General features: G+C 49.4%; 1 protein-coding gene across 3 annotated transcripts; it reads right to left on the bottom strand.

Annotated features, from left to right (window-relative positions):
- Positions 1–666: 666 nt before the first annotated feature.
- On the bottom strand, positions 667–27,028 carry LOC125508479 (quinolinate synthase, chloroplastic-like). Of its 3 annotated transcripts, none has more exons than XM_048673202.1 (8): positions 26,247–27,028; positions 20,799–21,083; positions 18,362–18,580; positions 18,056–18,235; positions 12,102–12,617; positions 11,591–11,752; positions 1,019–1,126; positions 667–947 (listed from the first exon to the last, which is right to left on the bottom strand). In XM_048673202.1, exons 1-7 carry the CDS (start codon positions 26,970–26,972, stop codon positions 1,058–1,060), a joined length of 2,157 nt encoding a protein of 718 aa, XP_048529159.1. In that variant the 5' UTR covers positions 26,973–27,028; the 3' UTR covers positions 667–947; positions 1,019–1,057. The 3 variants fall into 3 exon arrangements, with proteins under 3 accessions (XP_048529159.1, XP_048529160.1, XP_048529158.1); XM_048673203.1 differs by having other exon boundaries at positions 667–940; XM_048673201.1 differs by having other exon boundaries at positions 667–1,126.
- Between the last annotated feature and the right edge of the window lie 356 nt (positions 27,029–27,384).

Raw genomic sequence — 27,384 nt, 5'->3', positions numbered from 1 at the left:
CATTTTTCTATACAGATTTAACATTTTTCAAATGCTTGATTAACATTTTTTAAATACTTGTTCAACGTGTTTTCAAATGCTTGATTAACATTTGTATATACATGATAAAAAATCATCATTTTTTAATACATGGTCAACATTTTTTCTATACACATTTAACTTTTTCCAAATGCTTGATTAACATTTTTTGAATACTTGTTCAACATTTTTTTCAAATGCTTGGTTAACATTTTTTAAATACATAATCAAATTCTTTCATACACATTGTATTTTCTTTAATATACATTGTGCGTATACATGATAAATATTTTCTCTATACACACTTAACGTTTTTGCTGTCATGATTTCAAGATAGCCGCTGGTTCAAATCAAGGTTTGTTTTTGTCCCATCATCTTGATAAGCCTATAACGAATGCATTCATATTATTTTTGTTTGGTTCATAGACAGAAAAATTATGCTTTCTATAAATAAAGAGTATGATTCTAATGCTGAAAAACGTTAGAGAATGACTAAATGCATCAACTCAATTTCAAAATTTACAGCCCCATTTTGCTTTTTGCGCAGGGCCCATAATTCCTGTAGACGGCACTCGCTCGTATACACTAGCTGCAGCCAGTAATCCCTCAGATTCACAGCATGCCGCGACGCGAGATTTCCTTAGGACATTTTACAACACGAGGATAAAAGCTTCAAATACATCACAGCAACACAGGTGATTTAGGTCCTCCCCGTTACAGAGCACAAAAATTGTTGAGCAATGCTATTGTATACTCGTATGCCGCCCATTTATATATCTGACATCAAACATACACGAGAAACATTTTGGCTGAGACGAATAACAATTGGTCAGCCAATATACCTACCCATTGCAGACTCTGAATGTCACTCCACCGGTAATTATCAGTAACGTGATAACAACACTTGGTGCAAAGCCGGATACTGCACCCTGCAATGCTAATATCAGGTACGGAGTAGTACTCAAGTGGGGCAATATAATGATGTATCATCCATAAACACCTGAATAAAGTTGACAGGGAAGATTCTGAGGAACGGCCATCATAAAGGTTCCCCTCCGTTACCATGGATAACCTGGTGAACGAGCTTGTCTGGTAATCTCTTTGTCGCCTGAAATAAACATAAAATTGTAAATGGGTTTGTTATAAGGACAGGTCTAGTGAGCCCACATGGAAAATAGAAATGAACACCACAAGACTTGGCACGCCAAAAGATTAATCCTTCATCACGTTGTGCTATTAAAAGTAGTGCCCCCTCCCAAGCTACACGGAAGGTTCTCTTCTAAAAGGTCTCTTGCTTAGCACACATGGATTAAAACCACTTTGATCAGCTCCCACTGGGATCCAGCCAAATCCAAATGGATCAGCAGGGTTCAGCCTGGCAGGGGATTTATCCCGGACCACTATTTTCAGTGCATTCGGTTACACCTGTCCCTCAGAATCCCATCCAAACCCCTCAATCCCGGTCATTCGACCGGGGTAAAAAAACTACGCCTTCCAATCCATGATATCAATCCCGAGCCATACATTCTCTTCAGCAAAAAATAGAAGAAGAAAAAACAATACTCATCCGATTCCGCTTGCAATTTTAGAGGCCAAGGCAGTGGAAGAACAATGACCCCATATTCAGTGCCCCCTTATCGGCGGCTTTCTCAGCAACCAATTTTTAGGGTTGTTGGGTTCTTAGATATTGCTTTGGATTCCGACATCGATCCACCAGCAAGGGTTTTAACCCAATTACAAAGGAGATGAACACAAGAGGCTCTCAATCCATTGTTTGTTGAGCCTACACTTTGGTAAAGTTATAGATAAATAAAAGAAGGGTCTAATCAAAAGCATCATTCTCGGAAAATAAGCCTACACTTTGGTTTGAACTGCAGCCGTTGCATTGGAGATGGACGGCTGAGATGCTTGTCATTGGCGTGAAACGGAGTTGGCAACACATTCACTTAAGTTATGGGCCTTTGGGTCGCCAGAGAACGGTCAGATGTGCTAGGTACCACTTCCGGGCCTGACAACTCCCCCGGATCAAAGATCTGACTTGGCCTAAGAGTCCTCCCAGGCTGCTACTTCGATTGGAAAGTTAATCCATGTGATGAGCCATTGCACAGTACATGGGATATCAACTTCCTTTCTTCAGGGGGCGCGGGGGGGGGGGGGGGGGGGGGGGGGGGGGGGGGGACAGAATGGTGCCATCAACTGCTAGAAGTGCAAGATTTGATTTGGCGCTGCTTTTGGCCCAAGTGGTGCTTCAGTTGGCTGACATGGAATGGGTCATGTAGTTGACAGCCTTCTGGAAAAAGCAGCTTGTAAGAGACGGAGTCAGGAAAGGAAGAAACCCACCAGGCCACCACCGCGTCGCCCTCTTCTGGCAGCTCGGGGGGAGAAAACCCTAGCCGCCACCTCCTCCCCTCTCCCTCCTTGTCTCGCCACTGCCAGAGGGGCTCAGCGGCGAAGCTTGGGCATACCCAAGGACGGCGGCGGGGCACAACTCCGGCTAGTTTGGAAAGTCGGTGGCGGCTCCGTTCCCTGGTTCCGGCGGCCGTGTGTGGTGTGTTGGTGGCGTGCAGTGGTGATGTGGGATCCTGGCGATGTGGTGATGCGTTGCTCGGAGCGCTCGGGAGATCGGGCCTGATCTGGTCCCAGCCGGGCCTGAGGAGGTGCGTGTGGCGAAGGGGCTCGTGGCAGGCGGTCGCAGGCGAGATGCATCTCGGTGGCAGACATGCTTGGGATGCCACCATCGCACAATGGACCTAAAGCCGTCGTAGCATGGGCTTCATGCAATCACGACGTCACCGTCGCCGCCACCATCGTCCCCACCACCATAGATCTTAGCCAAGATGTCCCCATGAGCAAACTCCCATTATCGTTTTTCGTTCTTGTCCATGTTCCTAGGATCTATGAACACGATTGCATGGTCCTTAAACTACTTTTTTTCTTCTTTGCTCCTCGACCGCCAATGCAAGCTTTTGCTCCTCAAGCTCAATATTTTTTCTTCGGCCTCTAATGCAAGTCTTTTCATCTCAATTTCAAGTCTTCCTTCTTCCGCTAGCACCTTCCTCTCTTCAGCTGCCGCCTTTGCCTTCCACTTCTCCTCCATCATCTTCATCTCATAGAAGCAATTCAATTTATCCTCCTTCCAGTCGGCCGCCAATGCCCTCTTCACATCCACCATCGCAATCAACTCTTCTTTTTATGCTCTAACACAAACATTCTTCTTGGTTTGCTTTGCATTTTTTTCTTCCATCGGTTGGACAAACGGAGTGGATGGGTTCTCAGATTTTTGCCTTGCAGGGCATTTCATCGATCATGTTGGCGTCGCTCCAGGTCTCGTCTGAATCCAGCTTGGCGTCAGCCGCCGGAGGTGGAGGGGATGGTCCCGTGGCTGCAACAAACACAACAGTAGTCGTCCACGTCGCGGAACGCCAAGGGGGGAGCTTCCCAGCGACCGCATCCTTCTTCGTGGCGGCCACCGCGCTATCACCACCTTAGCTAACTGCCGACGGCCCGTTTGTCGGTTGGCTGGGACAAGGACGGTATGGTGGTGACGATGGAGTAACCCGCGACTGAGCTGGCTCAATGAGGTTCTTGCCTTGGTGCCGCCACTTTGGTCCTAGCACAGTCAAATTCGCGGCCAACGGTTGGTCCCCGGCACTGGCGAGGGTGGCTGGGGGTGCGGCGGGGTGAGGCTTTTCATTCCACTGGTTATCAAGGCCGGGGGCAGCGGTCAGGAAAGCTGCGGGCGAGCAGGAAGACGCGTGCCTGCCTATTTTTAGGACTGAATTTGAGAGAATGAGGGGCATTTTGTGTGTGTGTGGGGGGGGGGGGGGAGCCATATTCAGGGGATTCAACTTTTTGAGGCATCTGCTAGCTGCTGCTTAATTTCCTAAAATAAAAACAAATACTCTGATAAGTTTCATGCACTAGCCAATGCAACCAAAAGTCTGAACTGATGGAAAGGGCTAGGCAATCCACATACACTTCAACACCCCCCCCCCCCCCCCCCCCCTCACATGTGATGCGGGAAGTCAACACGTGAATAAGCTCAGTGTCACACCTGCTACGATGTAGCGGTGGACTAGCAAGGAGAAGGAGTAGCACAGGAGAGTTGTGGGCTGAGCCCACTGGGTCTGGCTTGGGCCGCATGTGGCCAAGCCGTCCGTCGTGTGTGTGTGCCTGTACTTATGGAACCGTCCTCTGTTGGACAAGGCAGCGAAGGAAAAGTCTGAATTATTCTCATCTCCTTCTCCAACCTCACCTACTCTCTGTTCTTCCTCATCCCCCACTCCGATCCCCTTCCTGTGGCGACGATTTCATCAATCGGTCGTCACAATTGGTAATCAGAGCCAACAATTTCCCCCAAAAAATTTTGCGCTGCAGCATCCTCAACTCCTTTGACTGATCGGTAACATCCACCGCTGTCGGTGGGAATTCACTCCGGTGAGATCCCACAAAATCCACAGCGGGGTTCGATCTGTTCGGGGCGGGTACCACGGCGCCGTCCAAGCCTTCCGTCCAGACCCGGCAACTCCTCACTGCCATGGGGGAACAAACAGCAAACCTCACCGCCCTGATGGAGAAGCTCTTGTCCAGATTCGATGAAGAGCAAGCTCTGGCGACCAAACGCGCGGAGACACAGGCCACGTTCAACACGCACGTCTCCACCGAGCTGCAGAGCCTATCCAAGCAGATCGGGCTCACGCAGGCCGACGTGGATGACGTGCGCAAGGCGACTTCTCCGACGGCTTCCTCCGCCATGGCATTGGCGTCGCAGGTGGATGACCCCTCCGCGGCAGGTTCCCGCACGCCGGCGGCCACCAACGGCATCCAGCAGCCTATGCCCCCTCCAGCTCCACCCGCCCAGCGCACCGCACCTCCTCCGAGTGCCCTGCCTATTCCGCAGGCTTTTGGGAGCACGGCAGCCATCGCCCGGCTCGCCAACGAAGGGCCTCCCCTGCTCACGAGGCCAGATGCGCAGTTCAACTTGCAGCTGCCCAGCACACCGACGCCGCGGGATGAGTACTCAGTCCGGCCACCCAAACACCACTTCCCCCGCTTCGATGGTGATGCGCCCCGCGTCTGGCTGGATCGCTGCCTAGCATACTTCGAGCTGTATAGGGTGCCGCCGCACAACTAGGTCGCGACGGCGACGCTCTATGTCGAAGGGCACGCGGCACTGTGGCTTAGAGCCTTCCGTCAGACACATTCAGATATTACTTGGGAGATGTTCCGGCGTGCAGTGGTGGAGGAGTTTGGCCCAGAGGAATTCGAGTCAACGATGCACAATCTTCTTCAGCTCCGTCAGACAGGAACAGTGGTTGAATACAGACAACAGTTTGAGGTTCACATGTATAATCTGATTGCCCTCGACTCGACCCTGAGCTCCAAATTTTTCGTCACCCAATTCTTGCTTGGCCTGAAGGATGACCTGCGCGCCGCCGTGCGTATTCAGGCACCCACCAGCATCACCAGGGCGACAGTGTTTGCCAGGATTCAGGAAGAGGAATTGGAACTTCAGCGTTCCAGATTCAGACCGCCATCTGCAGGCAGACCACCACCATTGTCGGGCATAGTACCACCACTAGGACGGCCACCTCCTGCACCATCAGCGCCCTCTCCGACCGCTCCAGCACCGCGGATCGCCCTAGCACCAAAGCCAGCCGCGGACGACTTCGGGCGTGAGCGGCAGTTGCGGGATTACAGACGCCAACACGGCCTCTGCTTTCGTTGCAGGGACAAATACTCCCGTGATCATCAATGCAAACGCTCTGCTCAGCTACTGACGATTGAAGTGGGCGATTTTGGAGAAGTACTCTCTGATGATGCAGTGCATGCCCTGGAACTATTGGATGAACCTGCAACCACCGATGCTACTTGTTGTCTCCTATCAGCTCACGCCGTGGAGGGCACCGAAGCACCAGAAACTATTCGACTGCGTGCCACAGTGGGTGATCAAACTATGTTGCTACTCGTCGACTACGGCAGTACGCACAGTTTTGTGAACTCCACATTTGCTCAGCGCATCAAAGCTCCAACAACAGATATTCCAGCAATCAAGGTTCGAGTCGCCAATGGACAGAGCCTGAACTGCACGGCTATGGTGCCTCAGCTAGCCTGGACCTCCCACAGACATACCTTTGCCACAGACATGCGCGTCCTCGATTTAGGAGGCTACGATGCAGTGCTCGGTGTGGATTGGCTGGGACAGCACAGCCCAATGCAGTGTGACTGGAACCTGAAGACCATGCAATTTGATCGTCAGGGAGAAACAATTAAGCTGACAGGTGTGCGCACTGGTGATCAACATCAACTCACAGCCCTAGATGCTGCAACCTTATGGCAAATGCATGACGCTAACGACATATGGGGGGCAGCTTTAGTGGAGATTCAGCTAACATCTGAGACGACATCCGACTCTGACACGCCTACTCCGCCTACCATTCAGCGCATCCTGACGGAGTTCAGTGACATCTTCGAGGAACCAACCCAACTTCCTCCCCATCGACAGTATGATCACGCCATTAATCTGGAGCCAGGTGCAGCACCTGTCAACTGTCGACCCTACCGGTACTCTCCGTTACAGAAAGACGAGATTGAACGTCAAGTGGAAGAAATGCTTCGCACGGGCATCATTACACACAGCATGAGCCCCTTCGCAGCCCCGGTGCTCCTGGTCAAGAAGAAGGACGGAACATGGCGTTTCTGTGTGGACTATCGACGTCTCAATACCGTCACAATCAGGAACAAGTTTCCTCTTCCTGTCATCGACGAACTCTTGGATGAACTCTCTGGTGCCGCCTTCTTCTCCAAAATTGACTTGCGAGCGGGGTACCATCAGATTCGCATGCGTGCGGGCGATGAGGAAAAGACGGCCTTCAAGACACATCATGGTCATTTTGAGTTCCGCGTCATGCCCTTCGGCATCACCAACGGCCCGCCCACATTCCAATGTGTGATGAACTCGGCGTTCGCCGGGCCAAATCGTAAGTTTGTGATCACTTTTCTTGATGACATTCTCGTCTTCAGTCACACCTTGCAGGAGCATGAAGCTCATCTATGCACAGTCTTCTCCATCCTCCGTGAGCATCAGCTATATGCCAAGCTTTCCAAGTGTTCGTTCGGGCAACCCCAAGTCGAGTATTTGGGCCATGTAATCTCCAAAGAGGGCGTGGCCACGGATGCGAGCAAGACCAGTGCCATGCGCGCGTGGCCCACACCGACAAATGCCACAGAATTGCGCGGGTTTCTAGGCCTCACCGGCTATTACCGCAAATTCGTGCCGCATTATGGGATTATCGCCAAGCCCCTCACTCAGCTCCTCACCAAGAAAGGCTTCGCCTGGTCGGCACAAGCACAAGCAGCGTTCGATCTGCTCAAGGATGCCATGGCAAGCACGCCTGTCCTGCCGTTGCCTGATTTCTCACGCCCGTTCTCTATCGAGACGGACGCGTGTGACACAGGGGTGGGCGCAGTCCTGGTGCAAGACGGCCACCCAATCGCCTACCTCAGCAAGGCTCTGGGCATACGCAATCAGCGTCTGTCGATCTACGAGAAGGAGTTCCTCGCGGTGATCATGGCCGTGGACAAGTGGCGCACTTACCTCCAGCGCGCCCCGTTCGTCATTGTCACGGATCATAAAAGCCTCTGCCATCTCGGCGATCAACAATTGGAAACAGAGTTGCAGCGCAAGGCCATGTCTAAGATGGTGGGTCTCCAATTTTCTTTCAAGTACCGCCGCGGCGCGGACAATGGCGCAGCTGATGCACTATCCCGCGTCGGTCACCTGCTCTCTCTGGATGCCCTCTCCATCTGTCAGCCCCAATGGCTCCAGGAAGTAAGCAACTCCTATGAAACTGACACGGACAGTCAAGATTTGCTGCAACAACTCGCTCTGTGCAGCCCGGATGATCAAGGTTACGAATTACGCCAAGGCACCATTCGCTTCCAGAACAGGATCTGGATTGGCGCCAACACAACCCTACAGACCAAATTGATCAACGCATTCCATGCAAGTGCAGTTGGGGGACATTCGGGAGTGACCGCAACTTATCAACGTGTCAAGAAACTGTTCGCTTGGCGGGGTCTGAAACAAGCAGTGGAAGACTATGTTCGTCAGTGTTCTATCTGTCAGCAGGCCAAGCATGAACATCTGAAAACACCTAGACTACTACAGCCACTCCCAATTCCATCAGAACCGTGGCGGGACCTCACTATGGATTTCGTCGAAGGATTGCCAGTGTCCGAGGGCTACGAGGTGATTATGGTGGTGGTCGACCGCTTCACCAAATATGCCCACTTTGTTCCTCTTCGCCATCCATTCACAGCAACAACAGTGGCTCGAGCATTTTGGGATAACATTATCAAGTTACATGGAGTACCCCACTCAATCGTATCGGATCGCGACCCGGTTTTCACCAGTGCAATGTGGCGTGCTCTTCTGGAGGCAGCAGGAACAAAACTCAGCTATTCCACAGCATATCACCCGCAGACGGATGGTCAGAGTGAACGAGTCAACCAATGTCTCGAGATGTATCTTCGGTGCGCCGTACACGACCAGCCAAAGAAATGGCGACAATGGTTACCTACTGCAGAGTTCTGGTACAATACCACCCATCACTCCTCGCTGAACACTTCACCCTTCCAAGCGCTATATGGCCAGGAGCCCAACTTGGGAGGACTGCCCACACTGGCCCGCACGATACCACAGGATACTGATGCAGATTTGGATTGGGCTACACATAATGAACAACTCCGTGTTCAGCTGGCCCGGGCTCAAAACAGATACAAGCAAAAGGCTGATCGCCACAGGACAGATCGCTCTTTCCAAGTGGGTGAACAAGTTCTTCTGAAGCTGCAACCTTATGCTCAATCTACTGTGGTCAACCGTCCCTGCCCCAAATTAGCATTCAAGTTCTTCGGACCATTCACCGTCGAGCAACGGATCGGTTCTATGGCTTACAAACTGCAGTTACCATCAAACAGCCACATTCATCCGGTCTTCCATGTATCACAGTTGAAGCCATTCACACCTGACTACTCTCCGGTCTTCTCCGAATTGCCTCGTCCGCCCGACCTGACTGCTGCACCACTACAACCCGAGTTGATACTGGATCGCCGCATAGTCAAGAAAGGTAACACCTCAGTCGTGCAGGTCTCTATTCAGTGGTCCTCGCTCTCTCCAGATTCGGCAACATGGGAAGACTACACCGTCCTACGTCATCGCTACCCCAACGCTCCATGCTGGGCTCAAGACGCTCTCGCTCAAGGGGGGGAAATTGTCACACCTGCTACGATGTAGCGGTGGACTAGCAAGGAGAAGGAGTAGCACAGGAGAGTTGTGGGCTGAGCCCACTGGGTCTGGCTTGGGCCGCATGTGGCCAAGCCGTCCGTCGTGTGTGTGTGCCTGTACTTATGGAACCGTCCTCTGTTGGACAAGGCAGCGAAGGAAAAGTCTGAATTATTCTCATCTCCTTCTCCAACCTCACCTACTCTCTGTTCTTCCTCATCCCCCACTCCGATCCCCTTCCTGTGGCGACGATTTCATCGATCGGTCGTCACACTCAGAGGTATGGCTCAAGAGGAATATACATGGACACAGAGGGGGCAGCAACAATTTCTGAATAAATTGCAAAGGCCAGGACTTGAACTAAAGATCTTAGGTCCTGATACCATGTTAAGCTTCATGCCCTAGCCAACGCAGCCAAAAGTCCCAACGGATGGAAAGGGCTAGGCAATCCACATATACACTTCAACATACTCAAACTTGACTTTCGAGGGGTCTGTTAGAGATGCTCTTAGGAATTTGTGCCCGTAAGGTTGAAGTTTGAGGTAAACCATGTCAGCCATTTGCAGTGTTCTTTCTTTCCTATGCTTGTTAGGATGCTTTTCCAGTCTTGCCAGAGCTTGAAGAAGATTCCCAAACTGAATATCACTTCAGTATATTCTCTGTCAGTAGAAGGATTGTTTCATGTTCATGTAGAAGTGACATCTCTGCAATTAGGGGTGGTGGTCTGCCATACAATGCTTGAAAGTGAACCGTTTTGAGGGTGGCGTCAAAGCTTGGGTTGTACCACCACTCAGCCAGAGGACCAATTTTGTCATTTATATGCGTTTGTTGAAGGACATGCTTCTCAGGTAATTTTTGTTGGTTAATCCTGGCACGTTAGCTAGTCTAGTTAGGACTTAGTTTGTGTACTGTTTCACTTCCCATTTTTAGCTGTTCTCACTTGGCGCGTGAGACATACATGTGGGAGCTACGCCCCACACGAACGAGCTGAACCCAAGCCCAAGTCAGTGGGATGGCACGGAAGAATCGGGTGCGGAACACGATCAGCACAATCGTCTTTCCTTTTGGATAAATAGAAGGGACAAGAAGAAAATCTGCAAGCAGTACGCAGCACAAAATTCTCATGTGTTCCATGTGCTTGCATTCTGCCTGATCATCTGCGGCGGCGTACCGCACTCCCCCAGCAGGCCAAGTCCCCGGCAACAGAGCCCCTGTAGCTCATTCACGACGACCTTTGTGGGCCAATCTCACAGCCAACGCTATGCAGGAGGTGCTACTTCCTTCTGATTGACGACTATAGCCACTTAGCGTAGTTGGTTCAGCTGTCGACTAAGCACAACCATCGTAGACCACGTCTTTACATCGCCCCTCGATTTGATTCAGGTAGGTCATCGAGGGAGCCTCTACGATTAGCCAGCTTCAAGCCCCAATCAAGCATGACCCCGGCGAGACATCCATGGCTCTGCATCCGCCGCCCCTAACGCAGGCAGTGGCCTGGGATGGTGGCCAGTAATTCAATTATTTTAGACGCAGTTAGGTTTTGTTAGAAAAACCAGTTAGTTATGATGACCCATCATTGCGGCTGTAATTTCCGTGATTGTAGAGCAGTTTGCTTTAATAAAATAAAGGATACACTTTCACTATAGAAAAAAGGGAGTTAGCTTTCTGTGATGTAGTAGTCGTGACTGTAGCCGCAGCAGTTCGATCTACAAAAAATAGAACAGTTTGCTTCTGAAAAAACTTTCACTTACAAAATGGGAGTTAGCTTTTCTGTTATGTAGCAGTTCGCTGTGTAAAAAGGGAAAAAGTTGGTGAGAAAAAAATGCAGCTGTTCACTCAGGCAAAAAAAGCAACAATCCGCTACTGAACACTCAGACAGTTTGCTATGCAAAGAGCCGTGGAAGTTAACTCATCCAAATTCAGAAGTTAGCATGTAAAAAGAAGTTGGATTAAAAAAAAGGAAGTTCAATATAGAAATAAATCTGACATAAAAATGCCAGCTTGGAAGTTTCACAATGTGACCTCGGGTAGTTCACTCGTTAGGTATGATCAGTTCCACTTCCTGGTTTCCAGCAATTATGCATTTGCGTGCTATAGCAGTTGACTTTATATTTTCAAGTAGGCGAGATGTGTTTTAATATAGAATGCGTGCACACACACACACTCACTTGATTTTTTCCTCTGCTCTTGCTACTAACAGAATCAAGCAAGTGAATCAGTAAGGTGCTATGTAAGATGTAGTGTGATGTACACCATGAATTAAAGCTAAAGAGTAATAGGACAGAAGACCTGGAAATGCCTCATATGCAAAATTGGCTCACACCCAACCTCCGCAACCAATTTCCCAAGGGAAGTCTTAGCATTCAATCGACTAGCCTGATAAACAGATAAACTGTTGTCTTCACCAGGAAGCTGCTGGCAGATTTTAAGTAGCGACTCGAGAGAATTCATCTGCGAACAATGGAACATTTATATCATGAGCCCACAATTAATCATCGGAAATTCAGGGTGATACCAGGAAACACATTGTACATTAACTGCCAGAGAAGATCACACATTTTACAAGATCAGAGCAACTGAACAACTGCTACATTACCAAAACAAACAACAGTCGACATCGAACCTGCTCGTATGAATACTTGAGGAGTTCCAGATGAACATAATCCAAAAGAGGGCGAAACATTAATATAGAGAGCAAAATGAATTTATGACTATGACAAAATAAATTTATTGATATTATGTTGAACTCATTGAATGTCAAATCGCACATTATCAGTAAAAGAAAAGGGAGAAGCCAGACCTTCATGTAAGGGCATGATGCACAGCCACCATGGATAGAGCACCCTTCACCAGAAAACACACCAGGCACAATATTAATCTGTTCTAAATCATTCGCTACTGAAGAGCCGAAATGATGGGAATCATCAACAGATGTCTTAGAAATTGCGTCTGACGAAACAGGGAACACAATTTCTACTTCAATGCTAGCACCTTCTTTGGAAGATTCATAGGAGTCAAATAATTGCCGGACAGCAGCAACAATCGAAGTGATCATTCCTGATTCTGTTCCCAATACAAACTGAAGATGATCATCAACATCCCGATCCAGAGCTTGCTTCAAATGGTATTTAATGAAATCTAAGATATTCTGAGTGGATCCAACTACTCCCATTCCCCTCGTCTTTGCTTCCATTGACAAAGAAAACATTTCTCCTGGGACTTCAAAGTGTGCAGTTAGAAATGCATCACAGTATTCCTCCTTTATTTTCTCCACAACTTCATGGCCAAACATATCATGCACAATACAGTTACCATTCTGCACATATATATATGCAAACAATTGTCATACATGCAAAAACTGCAGAATTAGAAGTACGATGTTATGATGTGTGTGAGCACCCCGGTGGGCGAGAGGTGGCAGCCGCCATACCTTGATGCGGTGCAAAAATAATATAGTATACCTACGCATAATGTGCTATCGGGTATGCTCGTTGACTCATTGTATCGCTGATAAAGTCACCGTTCGGTGGAATGGGCCACACAGACGCAGGCCCATGAGGCCTTGAACTACTGAACCAATCGCCCCATACCGCATGAAGCCAGCCAGCGACCCGAGACGCACTCCAGCACATGCAACAACCCTAGCGAAACCTCCACGCTTTGCTCTTTGTTTCTTACCGTGGCAGCGGCTAGTCAGGCCAGGACGTGGTGGGCGACGAGATGGCCGACGGCGGCCATGGGCTAGGCGTCGAGCAAGCGTGAAGGGTTGCGGTTGGGGCCTAGCAGGCGGCAGTAGCCAGTTTCCCAGCTCGCCTCCTTCACAGGTCACGGCCGGCAAGCAACAGTGCGGCGTGTCGCCACACCTATGTAGTGTTACTATTCATCACACAGGGTGCAGAATAAGTTATTCTTCACCCGAGGTAATCTTACAATCGTTTTTTAAATAAATTAAATTTGGAATACAAATAGTTACATTCATAGTGATTCCCTATGTAAAATTTGGCATAAGACAAATATATAGGTCATAAGACAAAAAATATAGCATTTTATGTGTATTTTACACTATGTTTTTACGTTTGTAATTTTATGTAACATAAAATAATTTTTACGGTGATTATATATTCTCTTACGTTCTCTTTTTAGGTCTAAAATAAGACAAAATTTACGAAATGTAAAATTACGGTGTATTGATGTTAAAACAGAGGGGGGTGAAGAATAATTATTCCTCACCCAGGGTGACGAATAGTCAATCCCGCCCCATAATTACAAATGTAAAAACATAAAAAGCAATTTTTCTGGTCTTATGACCTATTTTTTTTCTTATGCCAAATTTTACGTAGTGAATCAATATGAATGTAACTATTTGTATTTCAAATGTAATTTATTTATGAAATGATCGTAAGATTACCTTGGGTGAAGAATAACTTATTCTGCACCCTGTTTGGGGCACCTAGGTACCCAGGCACCTTGCCTAGATGTCGTTCGATTGCATCGTGATTGTGTTGTGATGATGGGAATATGGGTTATTGGATTTGATCTGTTAACAAATGAGCTCATATTTTAATTTATATCTTTGTCGGAAAAAAACTTTCGATACTTGTTTGCATGGTTTTGATGCGTGTCAATTATGTCAATAGATTACCTTCCATAGATGTTTGCATGGCGTACCTTATATGGAAAGAGAAATCTGATTATTTAATGTGCGTCACAATTGTACATTAGTGAGATCAAGTCTATACCAATATAAAAAGACCCAAAGGGGCAGATCCAATTAATCTCGGCCATCAAACCATGCCAGTCCAACGACCGACATTGCTTCAATGGTGAGCTCTCAACATGTTGAGTGTGCAATTGATAGCATACCAAATATCAACATCTATATTAATCTCATAATTAACACGTAACTGATATCCTACCTAATATCAACGCGAAGTTGATTTTCTCCCTAATATCAACGTGCATTGCACGTGCTCATTTACTAGTAATAGAAAAGCTTCCATACTATTGCCATGTAAAATATAGTAATAACTTTTAGCACTTCATATGCAGGGATTTTTATGTGAGTATATACTCATTAGATTTTTCTGTATGTATATATCCCAACATTTCTCTACAGCTACGTTCCCGGTGTGAAATATACGAGTTCATACCTCAATAATAGAGATATTATACCTAATTGTTTTTCCATATTCCCCTAAATCTACATACCCAGGCGTGAAATATATTAATATATACGCCAATAATACGTAGGTATTATACCTAATTGTTTTCAAGTACATAGTCCAAAAATAAGTGGGTATGCTTAATTGAATTATATGCGTACATACCCCAATATTTCTCTACAACTATATACCTATTCTGTACAACTACATACCCTGGCGTAAAATATATGACTACATACCCCAATGATACATAGGTATTATACCTAATTGTTTTTGCATATTTCGCTACATACCTCGGCGTGAAATATATAAGTACATACCCGAATAATACCTAATTGTTATTATATGAGTACATACTCCAAAAATATGTAGGTATTATACCAAATATATGAGTACATACCCCAATAGTATGTAGGTATTATACCTCGGCGTGAAATATATGAGTACATACCCCAATAATACGGGTATATACTCGCCAAATGATATGAAATTGGTAGTATCCAATACAATTACGGATATGAAAAATTGAGAGTACTCAATATACTTTTAGGTATGTGCATGCTCATCATATTTATCTACAAGCGCATACCCTCACGTGAGAATTATGAGTACATACCCAATGATACATAGGTATTATATGTAGTCACAAAGCGTGTATGATACCTAACTTTTTTTCGGGATGTATGTCTACGCAAATATGAGAGCATGGTACCGAATCAATTTCAGTGTATAGTCACAAATACGTAGTGTACAACTTCTGCATGAAAATGTATGAGAGAAGGAAAGCAATAAAAGGAGATGTACTAATTCAGGGAATTTCTCATACATGGAAAGTCTTGCATGCAAATACTAGGAAACAAATCAGAATTTCAAGAAACTGCACTAACGGGTTGGACCCGATCAAGGTGCCCAGGCACCTAGGTGCCCCAAACATTTTACATATATATATATATATATATATATATATATATATATATATATATATAGGGAAAATACATCCTACTACCGGGTGTAGTCACACCCATGTCTCATATACTACCATGTGGTAGTATATATATTACTTTATCATTTTTAGTATGTTCATATACTATATCTAAGATACTCCAAAGCGAGTTATGTGAAAAAATTGGATGTGAGCCCATGTTTTTATCATATTTGTGAAATACGTACATATTTGTACATAAAAAGGAGTATCATCAAAATATAATACATACTACCTAAAAAATAGTATATATAGTTATATACTACCTAAAAATTCTTACATACTACATACTACGCATACATACACTCCGGTATGATGGATACTATCTAAAACGTACAAAACAAAAATGGGAGTAACTACACCCGGTAGTAGGAAACATTTGTCCTATATTTGTGTGTGTGCAGAATTGTTGCTATCATAGCTTACTGAAGAAATAGTTATCTTAGCCACAAGCCTTTAACTTGTGATTCATGCCGGGTAGGAAAGGAGAAAAAGGTGAAAGCATTTTGCTGATATTTTGCAGTCCGTTCGGCAGGAAAAAGCTGCAGAGGTGGGGGCAGCGTACTGGGTGGTAGTCCAACTAATGCATACAGTTTGAGCGTTGGGTTAGGACATCTCAACGCCGTGCCGCAAATCCCCCACAAATTCCGGACCACGGTGTCCGGGCCATTTTTGCCATCCAATGCAGTGCCTCATATGTCCGCGGAAGGAAGACGACTCTGACGGAAGCGGCGACGTCGACGGAGCGGACTACGGAGATCCCGCCGGCGGGAGGCCATGCTTATGAGTGAGATTTTAGTTTAACTTTTGGATGCCGTGGAATTAAGATGATGAGCCATACAATGAAGTTAATGGGAGAGAGTCATTGAGCACTGCTTAAGAAGAATGACAAGCATGACCAAAAATCAATTTGCTTTCATGCCTGGGAGGTCGACCATGGAAGCCATTTTCTTGGTACGACCACTTATGGAGAGATACAGGGAGCAAAAGAAGGACTTGCATATAGTGTTCATTGACTTGGAAAGGCCTATGATAAGATACCGTGGAATGTCATGTGGTGGGCCTTGATGAAACACAAAGTCCCAGCAAAGTACATTACCCTCATCAAGGACATGTAAGATAATGTTGTGACAAGTGTTCGAACAAGTGATGTCGACACTGACGACTTCCCGATTAAGATAGGACTGCATCAGGGGTCAGCTTTGAGCCCTTATCTTTTTGCCTTGGTGATGGATGAGGTCACAAGGGATATACAAGGAGATATCCCATGGTGTATGCTCTTTGCGGATGATGTGGTGCTAGTTGACGATAGTCGGACGGGGGTAAATAGGAAGTTAGAGTTATTGAGACAAACCTTGGAATCGAAAGGGTTTATGCTTAGTAGAACTAAAACCGAGTACATGATGTGCGGTTTCAGTACTACTAGGTGTGAGGAGGAGGAGGTTAGCCTTGATGGGCAGGTGGTACCTCAGAAGGACACCTCTTGATATCTGGGGTCAATGCTACAGGAGGATGGGGGTATTGATGAAGATGTGAACCATCGAATCAAAGCCGGATGGATGAAGTAGTGGCAAGCTTCTAGCATTCTCTGTGACAAGAGAGTGCCACAAAAGCTAAAAGGCAAGTTCTACAGGACGGCGGTTCGACCCGCAATGTTGTATGGTGTTGAGTGTTGGCCGACTAAAAGGCGACATGTTCAACAGTTAGGTGTGGCGGAGATGCGTATGTTGAGATGGATGTGTGGCCACACGAGAAAGGATCGAGTCCGGAATGATGATACACGAGATAGAGTTGGGGTAGCACCAATTGAAGAGAAGCTTGTCCAACATCGTCTGAGATGGTTTGGGCATATTCAGCGCAGGCCTCCGGAAGCTCCAGTGCACAGCGGACGGCTAAAGCATGCGGAGAATGTTAAGAGAGGTCGGGGTAGACCGGGAGGAGTCCGTTAAGAGAGACCTGAAGGATTGGAGTATCACCAAAGAACTAGCTATGGACAAGGGTGCGTGGAAGCTTGCTATCCATGTGCCAAAGCCATGAGTTGACCGCGAGATCTTATGGGTTTCACCTCTAGCCTACCCCAACTTGTTTGGGACTAAAGGCTTTGTGTTGTTGTTGTATTTTAGTTTAACTTGTCAAAATCATCCGGTTTTAATGTAGTATGTCAAACTTTGCATGAATTAGGTCCGGTTTGCACGAAATTCGTCCGGTTCGTTCAATTTTTGATTGAAATGCGGACTGACGTTTCGGGCATGTGGTTGGGTGGCCGGCTCCCGTATCCACGTGGTGGAACCTTCAGGTGAAACGGGGAAGGGCTGCTGCGGGTCTGCTGGCTGCTGTTGAGCACGCGGTGCAGATGACGTGACAAGTCATGGGCATGTGGGCGGGTTTGTAAAGGTTTTCGTCCAATTTTCTGCTAGTTAACTGGGCAACTCTCACTTTCTGCTTATAACTAATAAAAAAATGCAGTTGCACTGGATTTTTGGCTAGTCATACAATGTGCAGGCATGAGTACCATACTCTAATGTTCAGTTTAACTGCATAAAATGCATGCAAGAAAGTGAGAATAGACTGTCTAACTTAGCACAGAAAAAGGTACAGAATCAGACAAACCTGATAGTAATGAAGACGTTGTAATAATGAACTTATAGTTTTCCTGTTGTGATCTGGATGTATCTCTGTAATCTCTTCATCTGACATGATAGTCATTCTCTTAAATAGGTCTGCTATGTTCGCACCCATATAGGAATCAGGACCATACCAGACATTAAGATCTGGTATTTCGGCAAATGCCTACAAGGTAGGTGGACAAGTGAGCATAATGATCTAATAAAGAGATAAATATAATAAACCTTGCTGGAAAATAATGCAATGCAAATCCACCAAGATATATAATACTGATACAAGTCAAACGACTACCTGTAGTATAGTTGCAACAACATTGGAAGAGGTACAGGTTATCGTAGGAACAAGTTCATGAGTATGAGCTTTTGTTTCCAGTGAGGTATTGATATAAATGACATGTAAAGAAGGAGGAGATCTTGATGCCGTCTTAAGAAAATGTGTATAAGCAGAACTTGAAGCAGCATCTGCCAAGGAACAACCAATTTGCTCGCTGGACATTCTATAAACACCAACCTGCGTACGAATCAGTAAACGAAGGGGTGAGAGACAGAGCGAGAGAGATGGAGGGAGGGAGGGAGGGAGGGAGGGAGGGAGTGGGGGTCAAATAAATAAGACATAAACAGCTGTGGGTTATCAAAACATTGGGAATTCAAAATATGATAGTGTCCACTAATAGTTAGGTTACAGTTCTCTAAATTGCCAGTCTTGACTGGTTTTTATAATGCAGTAAAGTAACAACAAAACAAAATTAATTATGTCAAGAATCCAGTCAAAAAACAACAATGACATATGATGGTCCCATGTAACGCCATTTCACCAACAGGATATATCGAAGTGCATATAAATACTCCCTAGAGCTTAAGGGCATCTCCAGCCGCGCCCCCAGGAAGGCCTCCCCAGGCGATTTTTTCGCGCCGGCGCCAAAAAAACGGCCCAGTCGCGCCCCCAGGAGCCCGATTTTCGCCGGCCTGGGCCGAAAACAGCGCCGGCGGACCCAGGCCGAACCCGGCGCGCTGGGGGGCGTCCGGGGGCGCCGGGGCGAACTGTTTTGGCGCGAAACAGCCACGGGCCCGCCGCGTCAGCGACACGGCGCCTCGTCTTCCCCCAATGGCCTCGGTTCCCGCGGGAAATCAATGCCAAGGCTGCTGCCGGTCAGCCTTGCCATTGATTCCTCAAGGGCGGCGCGTCACGGGACGGCGTGCCGACGCCTCCCCTCCCTCGCACGCGTACACACGGGTGTGGCGCGGCTATATAGCCGGTGGCCTGCACTCGCCTGTGCCCACACCAGCCCCGCCCCTCGCCGCCGCCCAGCTCCTCCCTCTCCCTACCTCTCCCGAGCGCCGCCGCCCAGCCCCTCCCTCTATCTCTCTACCTCTCCCGAGCCCGTCGCCATGGCGGAACGCTACCCCGAAGACGAGGCGGCGGCCAACGGCTTCGGCCGCCGTTCGCTCCGCAAACAGGAGTCCTGGCTCCTGTTCCAGGCGAACATCCCGGCGCCGCCGGACATGCGCGCCGGGCCGACAGGGTGGAGGCTCAGCGCCGGGGGAGTGCCCATTCCCCCGTTGTCCGACGCCGTGGCGAAGCCGAAGTACTTCGCCGAGGAAGTCGAGGTCGTGCGCGCCTCCCTCACCGACGCCCAACTCTCCCTCCCCCAGTACGCCGCCGACAACCACGCGGCTTGGGCGGCGTATTTCGAGCGCCGCCAGCAGCAGCGCTTGGCGTCCATCAACGGCGCGCCGGTGGTTGGCGGCCGGCAGAACAGCAAGGGGCGCCACCTGTGGTGGGGCGTCCCCGGCCGCACACTCGAGGGCGTGCTGACGTACCTCGAGGGCGGCAACGACCCGCCGTTGGCGTACCCGGCGAGGGCGGCCGCCCCGGCGCAGCACCGACGCGCCGGGCCATGGGCGCCAAGGAGGTTCGGGTCCTCCTCCCGATCTTCATCGCACTCCTCCGGCACTCCGGCCCTGCTCGGCGTCAAGGCCGAGCCCGCGGCGGAGACGCCGCTCGGCCGGCGCACTCGCAGCGCCGGCATCGTCATCAACGAGGGCGGCCGGCGCGCCTGCGGCCCTGGAATGGGCGCGCAGGGACTCCATAGCGATGGAGAAGGAGCGCCTGGAGAAGGCGAAGGAGCGCCAGCGCGCCGCCCTGCTTCGCTTCGCGGAGCGTCGACGCGGCCGTGACGAAGGCGGAGTCGTCGTCATCTGCGACAGCGACGACAACGACGACGATGCGCCGCCACCAGTCCGCCATGGCGACGCCGGGCAGGGGTCCAGCAGGGGCGCCCGCGTCAAGGAGGAGAAGGCCGACGACGACGATGGCGGCGACTTCAGCCAGTTTTTCCTTTAGATTAGTTTATGTATATGTGCTATGTAATGAAAATCCGCAAACTTCGCCGAAATGTGCCGAAATTTATCGTGTTTGGCCGAAATTTATCGTGTTTGGCCGAATTTTATCGTGTTTTAGCCGAACTTCGCCGAACTTCTTTTATTTTAAAACGTGCCTGGGGGCGGCCTTGGGGCCGGCGGCTGGGGACCAACTCGCCCCCAGGCCCAATTTTTGCGCCGGCTCACCCCCAGGCGGCGATTTTAGGCGCCCCCTAGGGGGCCAACGGCTGGAGATGCCCTAACTCTTGCGCTGTGTTGTGTCCACAATGAAAACATATATAATACCACAAGACTTCGCAATACATAGTGAAAGACTGAAAATCAATGATACTAACTGATAAAAATACCTGAGTAAATCCTGCTTGATCAAGTATTGCACGGACATTTTCTGACATGAAGTCAACACCTAGCACAGCGATATATTTGCATCCTGATTCAGCCATCTGAACAGCACTATCTGCCATTACCAATGAGTCGGATATGTGAATGTGGGGCCATTGCCTCTTTGCAGCAGTTAGTATGCCTTGCACCTCAGGATCCATGTAGAAATGGGCCACAATTCCAATTTGTTTCTCTCTGAGGGCATTCACAAGCTCAGAAATCTTGGACTGGTCAGGAGATAAAAACTTCGCCTGCAAAATTAATAATTAAAACTAGTCAACATGTCTTTATATTCCATGAAGAGACAGCAACAAACTTACACTACAAAATATGTAGCATTTAACTTATCTTTCATTTGCTAAGATTTAAAATTAAAACTTAAATAACTTTGCAGATATCAGCATCTTTCAGTGGACGTTTAGCCTTTCACATTTTTCTCTCAGCTACTCCCTCCGTCCCATAATATAAGAGCGTATTTGTGTCAAAAATGCTCTTATATTATGGGACGGAGGAAGTATATTGTAAGGTTTAAGGTTTGTTATTCTTAACTTGATGAATGGTCTATTCCATAAATATCAAAAAGTGATAGTCGGTGCCTCTTTGGCAAGGATTTTCCTGCCTAAGTAACAACATCTCCAATAGATGGTTTCTTTCAGGTCGTTAGGAAGATCATTCACATCATTGAATTTTTGGTAGATTTAGAAAGAAAGAAACTGTAATCTCCAACAACAAATGTTCTTATGTCTAGATCTGAAATATCTCACGTGCGCCCTTCTAAGAAATGGAGGTGTACTATTGGACCAATAGTATTGGAAGCACCCTTATTAGAGCATCTCTAACAGATGATGTATAATAGGGCAGCCAAAAATAGTTTCAGGGCACCAAAAAGTGGGTTTAGGGCAACAGAAATTTTTAGAACTACCAAATGTTCAAACTGAAACATGAATTCAAACTTAAACACAACGACACGAGTTCAAACTTAAACATAAAGACTCACCACCATATTTCGTCTCAGTACTACGCACACACTAATCATCATCCCCGCAATCGACACGGTTCCAAAGCTCCATGAACGACTATGTCTCACTATCCAACTCTTCTTCTTCGTTGTCATCGAACTGGAGTTTGATCACCGAGGGGTCTGCCTCGTCCTCCTTCTTGATCACCCTTGAGGTGCCAGTCTCGTCCTCCTTGATCGCCTTCTTGCCTTGTGTGTCCCTACTAGCAAAGAACTCGTACTCCGCCTGCGCAAGGTGTGGATTTTCCGCGGCGAACCTCGCGAGAGCCACCTCATTGCTCTCATGGACAGAGCGCTGCTACATAACTAGGCGGTCTTCCTTCTCTTGCTTGCGAGGCACAAGACGCATTTCGGGAGCAAGGAACTCCGCCGCCTCCTGGCTCGTGACTTCCGCAAAGTTTAGCTCGAACTTCGGCTAGCGGTACCTCCAAGCCACGGTGTCATAAGCGCGCGTCTCAAAGGTCCCAAGCCAGTGTCGCATCTTGTCGCACAAGATCTCCACGGCGTAGCGGCCGGACGGCCGTTGTCCAATGCCGCGGAAGCTTGTGTTGCTCATGGGTTCGGCGTTGTGGCGCGGCATCCTCGACGGTGGTGGTGGAGGGGCGGCAGATTCGGTGGTGTGGTGGCCGGCCAGATGCAGGGGCGGTGGATCCGGCGACGGGGCGGTTCGGCGGTGAATCCAGCGATGGGGCTGTTCGGCGGTGGCCGGAATCGGTTGACGCGACGGTGATGGCGGCCGAATGGGGTGGAGCGGTGGCCGGACGGACAGAGAGGGCGGTGGTGGTGGTGGCTGGATTCAGCGGCGGGGTAAGGGGAAGCGGCTGCAGGGATGAAGTTTCATGAGACCGGTTGGGCTGCACGCAGCTACAAGATTTGTTCTGCGGCAGCCGGCTGCTGCTCTATATTTGCAGCACTCGAGGCCAAAAATATGTGGCTGCCCTAAAAAAATTGCAGCACGGTTTAGGGGATAGAGCAGCTGCTGGAGCACCATTTTGGGGTCCAAATGCCATCTCCAACAGTTGCCCTAGGGCACCAAAAATGCTTTGGAGTAAAATTTGGGTCATCAGAAAGTGATATTTTCGGCACCAAAAACTGTCCAACTCCAACAGCTGCCCTAAAATAGGCACTATTCAAACATATTGTTTTCTCAAACCAACATCGAAACTACTTGATCACATTGCATACTTCAACAAACTCCTGAACATTCATAGTTCTAAACATGCAACGATCTAAACATCCAAACATAGTTTAGAAGATGGTACTCCTACCCACATACTACTCGTCATCGTCATCATCAGCCTGTGTGTCGACAGCGTTCCAGTGCCATGGTCTCCTCTCAGAGGTACTGGACTCCTCACTCTCGCCATTGTCCTCGCTCTCGTCATCGGACTCGAGCTTGATCACCTTGGAGGGGCCAGCCTCATCCTCCGTCTTGCGCTCATTGTCCCTCTTCCAGAACCACTCCTCTGCCTGCACGAGGTGCGGATTTTCCGCGGCGAACCTCGCCATCGCCGCCTAATCACTCTCCTGGGTGTCCCTCTGCTCGAGGATGATGCGGGTCTCCCTCTTCGCCATGCAGGACACAATGTTCACTGATGGACCGATGAACTCCGCATTCGCCTGGGTCTCGATCTCCGGAAAGTTGAGCTCCGAACACGGCCAGCTGATCCTTCAAGCAGCAATGCCGTAGGTACGAGCGGCGATCTCCGTCGTCTCGAAGGTGCCGACCCAGTGCTGCTGGACGTCACAATGTAGCTTGGCGCCGTAGCAGTTGGACTACCACAGCCGAACACCGCAGAAGCTGGTCTTGCTATTCCGCGCGCATTTCAGCAACATTGTCGGTGATGGCGGCCGATTGGAAGAGGGGGCGACGGATGCGATGGTGCGACACGGCGCAACAGCGGTAGCGGTGGGATTCGGTCGGTGGGGCGTTGCGGCGCCACGGCGGTGAAATGGGGTGATGCGGCGCCGCGGTGCGGCCGATTGGAGGAGGGGCACCACGGATCCGGGCGGTGGGGTGGTGCGGAGGTGGCCTGATCCGGCCGGATTTTCAAGGGCGGCAGTGGCACGGGAGGGTTTGTAGCTGCGAGAGGTTGCGGGAAGTTTCTGACTATGGGAGTTAGGCTGCGCACGCCTCGTTTTTAGCTTTGCGGCAACGGCGCGACTGTCGCGCCTGCGTTACCTTTTTTTGGGCCACCCTAAAAAATTTTGACACAACAAGGGTAGCTGTTGTTGCAGCATTTTTGGCCCCAAAAGCCCTAAAGAGCGGTTATGCACTAATATAGGGCAGCTGTTGGAGAAGACCTAAAACGGTTTTTTGGGCAGCTGCCCTATTACAAATCATCTTTTGAAGATGCTCTAAACGGTTGATCCTTCTAACTGTTGCAGCTCTTTTAGGCAAAGTAAAGACTTGCATCTTTTTTCCAAAGAGGCGCCCTTTCATTGTCAGAAAAGAACGAAGCATGTAAGTAAGAAATATGTGTGGTGCATACTGAATATGCCCAAGCAAGTCCACACAAAGTAGAAGGTAAGGCCAACTCCACCGCGCGACCCCGTCCTGTCCGGCCCCGTCCGTTTGGGGTAAAATGGACAAACCGGACGGCCCAGCGCGCGGGAGCAAACGGACTTTTGTCCGTTTTGTGTCTGCTTTCGACCCATCCGCGGCCCAAGTTTGCGCCGCTTTTGGGGTGAAACGGGCACCACGCGGACGCGCGGGCCGTCTGCGCGTGTCCTCCCCTGGCCCGCCCGTCGGTGGCCAGGGCGGGCCTTTTTCTATCCGCCCCCCTCCCTCCCCCCGGTCGCACCCTCCTCCACTCTTCCACACTCCTGCCGCCGCCGCCGCTGCCATTGCAGCCGTGCAGTTCGGACGCGCGCTCGCCCAGCCCCTTCCCCTCGGCGCCGCCGAGTTACCCAACCACGGCCACCTGGTTTGCGCACCCGCCGGCCCGATTTGGGGCGGATCTGGTCGGTCTTGAGCTCGCCCGGCTATGGGAGGCCGGGCCGCGCCATGGACTGGCCGGGCACCTCACCGGAAGGCCCTGGCAGGGCCGCAAGGCCACATGCAGGCAGTGGCTCCTCCTCTAGCCGCTCGGATCTGCACCGTCGGTGGTCCACCGGCAGATACACGAATGGCGGTCGGCCAGGCTCGGTGCTTGCCCAAAAGCTCGTCGGCGCACCGTTGCCACTCATTAAGTGCGACCACTGCCCAAGGATGGTCGTGCGCCGCGTGTCTACAATGCCGGAACATCCCGGATGGGTGTTCATCAAGTGCTTAAACGATGGGGTATGTGCTCTTTTTAGCTTCGTTTTGTGCTCTAGATTTGACTAGTTGTGCTAACTTCAAATTTTATTGTGTAGCATGGATGCAAGTTTTGGTATTGGGAAGAAGAGTACATCGATATATTGATAGAGCGAAATTTAGTACATGTTCATGCACTTTTAGCTAGCATAGAGGCTGTAAATGAGACAAGTGCACTTGTTGCTAGATTAGAGGCTAGACACGAGACTAGGTGTGAGGAAGCAACATCTACTTCTGGCTTGAAGAAGAAAGGAGGATGCCAGATCGAGCCTCCTCCACAGATCAACAATGAGTGCATCGAGAAGGCCCTAACCCAACTCAAGGGAGTAGTTATGGAAGTTGGGTATCTTCTAAAATGTATTCTTGTGGTTCTTGTTTTCTTTGGTCTTGCTTTACTAGTCAAAATGTGATGATGTATTTTTCATGTACCAAAAATGAATGATGAAAAAAAGTTAAGGACTTGCAAAGAAAAATGTACGCGGACAGGATGCGGCCGGGATGCGGCCACGTGCTGGGCGCACGGCCACCGCATCCCAGGACAGGCCCGGACACGACCCATCGCCCTACCCAAACGGACAGAATCCGGACAAAACGAACGTCTGTTTGGGGTCGCGTGGTGGAGTTGGCCTAAGAGTCACGCCGACACAGGCACTGTCGATCCGATTATTATAGCCATAAGTCTCCATTCTTGACCATACACATAGCTATGACCACATCGCAGATTCTAGAAAAAGGAAAAAGGCGAAACGCAACAACCAATAGAAAAGCACCTTTATAATTATCCGATGCCATTATAGTGAGGAAGGTCAATTTGCACCCAGCTTTGGCAGATTCTACATCATATATTCAAGCCCGCCACTGCTTTCTTAGCTACTTCCTCCGTTCTGAAATAGATGACCCAAATTTATATTAACTTTGTATTAAAAGTTAGTACAAAGTTGAGTATCTATTTTAGAACGGAGGGAGTACTTCTTAGTCAAACATGTGAGTACTAATTTCCAATTTGTGGAGACATGGACACGTCTTTTCCATGAGATCATGCAGAAAAACCAACTGACTAACAGCAATAATAAGCTAGCCGAAAGAAACAGCGCTCACCTTGGCCTCGGCGTAGCTTCCTTGCGCGCGGACGGCGCCGTCCCGGCCGATCACGAGCGACGGGAACGGCTCCCCAGGACGCCTGCCCTCGCGCGCCGAAATGGCTGCCCGCGCCCGCTTCTGCATGCCGACGAGCACGTTGTGCCACGTATTGACCCGGGACCGCGCCCCCGCGGCCACACCGAGCGGTGCGAGATCGGCGGGGTCCACGTCGAGCACCTCCTCGGGGCCCGCGCCGTCGAGCGCGGAGACGAGGCAGGAACAGTACCCGCGCGAGAGCTCGGAGTCGGAGTCGGCCGCGAACCGCATGCGTCCCGAGCGGTCGCAGCTGCCCAGGAGCCAGACCTGCGCGACGCACCCCATGACGCGGTTGGCCGCGACGCGGTCCGCCTGGGGCAGCCGCGGGAGCGCGGCCGCGTACGCGAGCAGGCGGCGCGCGCGGTCGGCGTCCGGGAGAGCGCCGAACTCCTCGGCGAGTAGGCGGAGGCGGAGGCGCGGAGGAGCGACCTCCTCCTCATCGGACGCAGTGCACGGGAGGGGCGAGGGCGGAGGAGAGGCGTGGGAGTGAGAGCAACAGACGGCAAGGGAGCCGCGGGTGCGTGGAAGGGTGCGAGAGGGGTTGAGTGGCGGGAGGAGGCGGGGCTTCGTGGAGAAGGCGACGAAGGAAGCGACGGCGGCAAGGGTGGAGGTGTCCATGGAGATGGAGGTGGTGTGGTGCGGGGACATGGAGGTAGCGCGTTTTTATTGGAAACGGCTTGAGATGGGTGGGAGGAGGCGGCGTAGGCTGTGCGCGTCCTTTTGTAGGGGACCGAGGCATGGTTCTTGATCCGGGGCTGGCAGGTTTTGGTTTTTTTTTCCTTTTTTATTTAGGCTGGTTGTAATGGAAAGTATCGTATATTAATATCATACATATATGATATTAGTGTATGATACTACATCCATAATGCAAAGTATAATATGTTGGTATCATAGAATACTATATTTATTATCCTGTATGACACAAAGTAGCACATCATTTAATATGTTACGGTATCATGATATGATACTCAAGCATTTTTTTCTTTATTTAGTTTTATGCCATCTCATCAAAATTACTTAGTTGGCATGCATGATACTATTATTGCGGGCAGCCTTAGAT

The sequence above is a fragment of the Triticum urartu genome, chromosome 5 (genome assembly GCF_003073215.2).
Source record: "Triticum urartu cultivar G1812 chromosome 5, Tu2.1, whole genome shotgun sequence".
Classification (NCBI taxonomy): Eukaryota; Viridiplantae; Streptophyta; class Magnoliopsida; order Poales; family Poaceae; genus Triticum; species Triticum urartu.
Note: the sequence above shows the minus strand (reverse complement) of the source record. Positions and strands in the feature narration are given on the sequence as shown.

Excerpts from the sequence above, each read along its gene's own strand:
- LOC125508479 (XM_048673201.1), bottom strand. The coding sequence starts at position 26,972 with ATGTCCCCGCACCACACCACCTCCATCTCCATGGACACCTCCACCCTT. Across the intron at positions 12,618-18,055 it reads AACGTCTTCATTACTATCAG|AATGGTAACTGTATTGTGCA; the intron begins GTTTGTCTGATT and ends ATATATGTGCAG. Across the intron at positions 1,127-11,590 it reads TGCATATGAGGCATTTCCAG|GCGACAAAGAGATTACCAGA; the intron begins GTCTTCTGTCCT and ends TGTTTATTTCAG.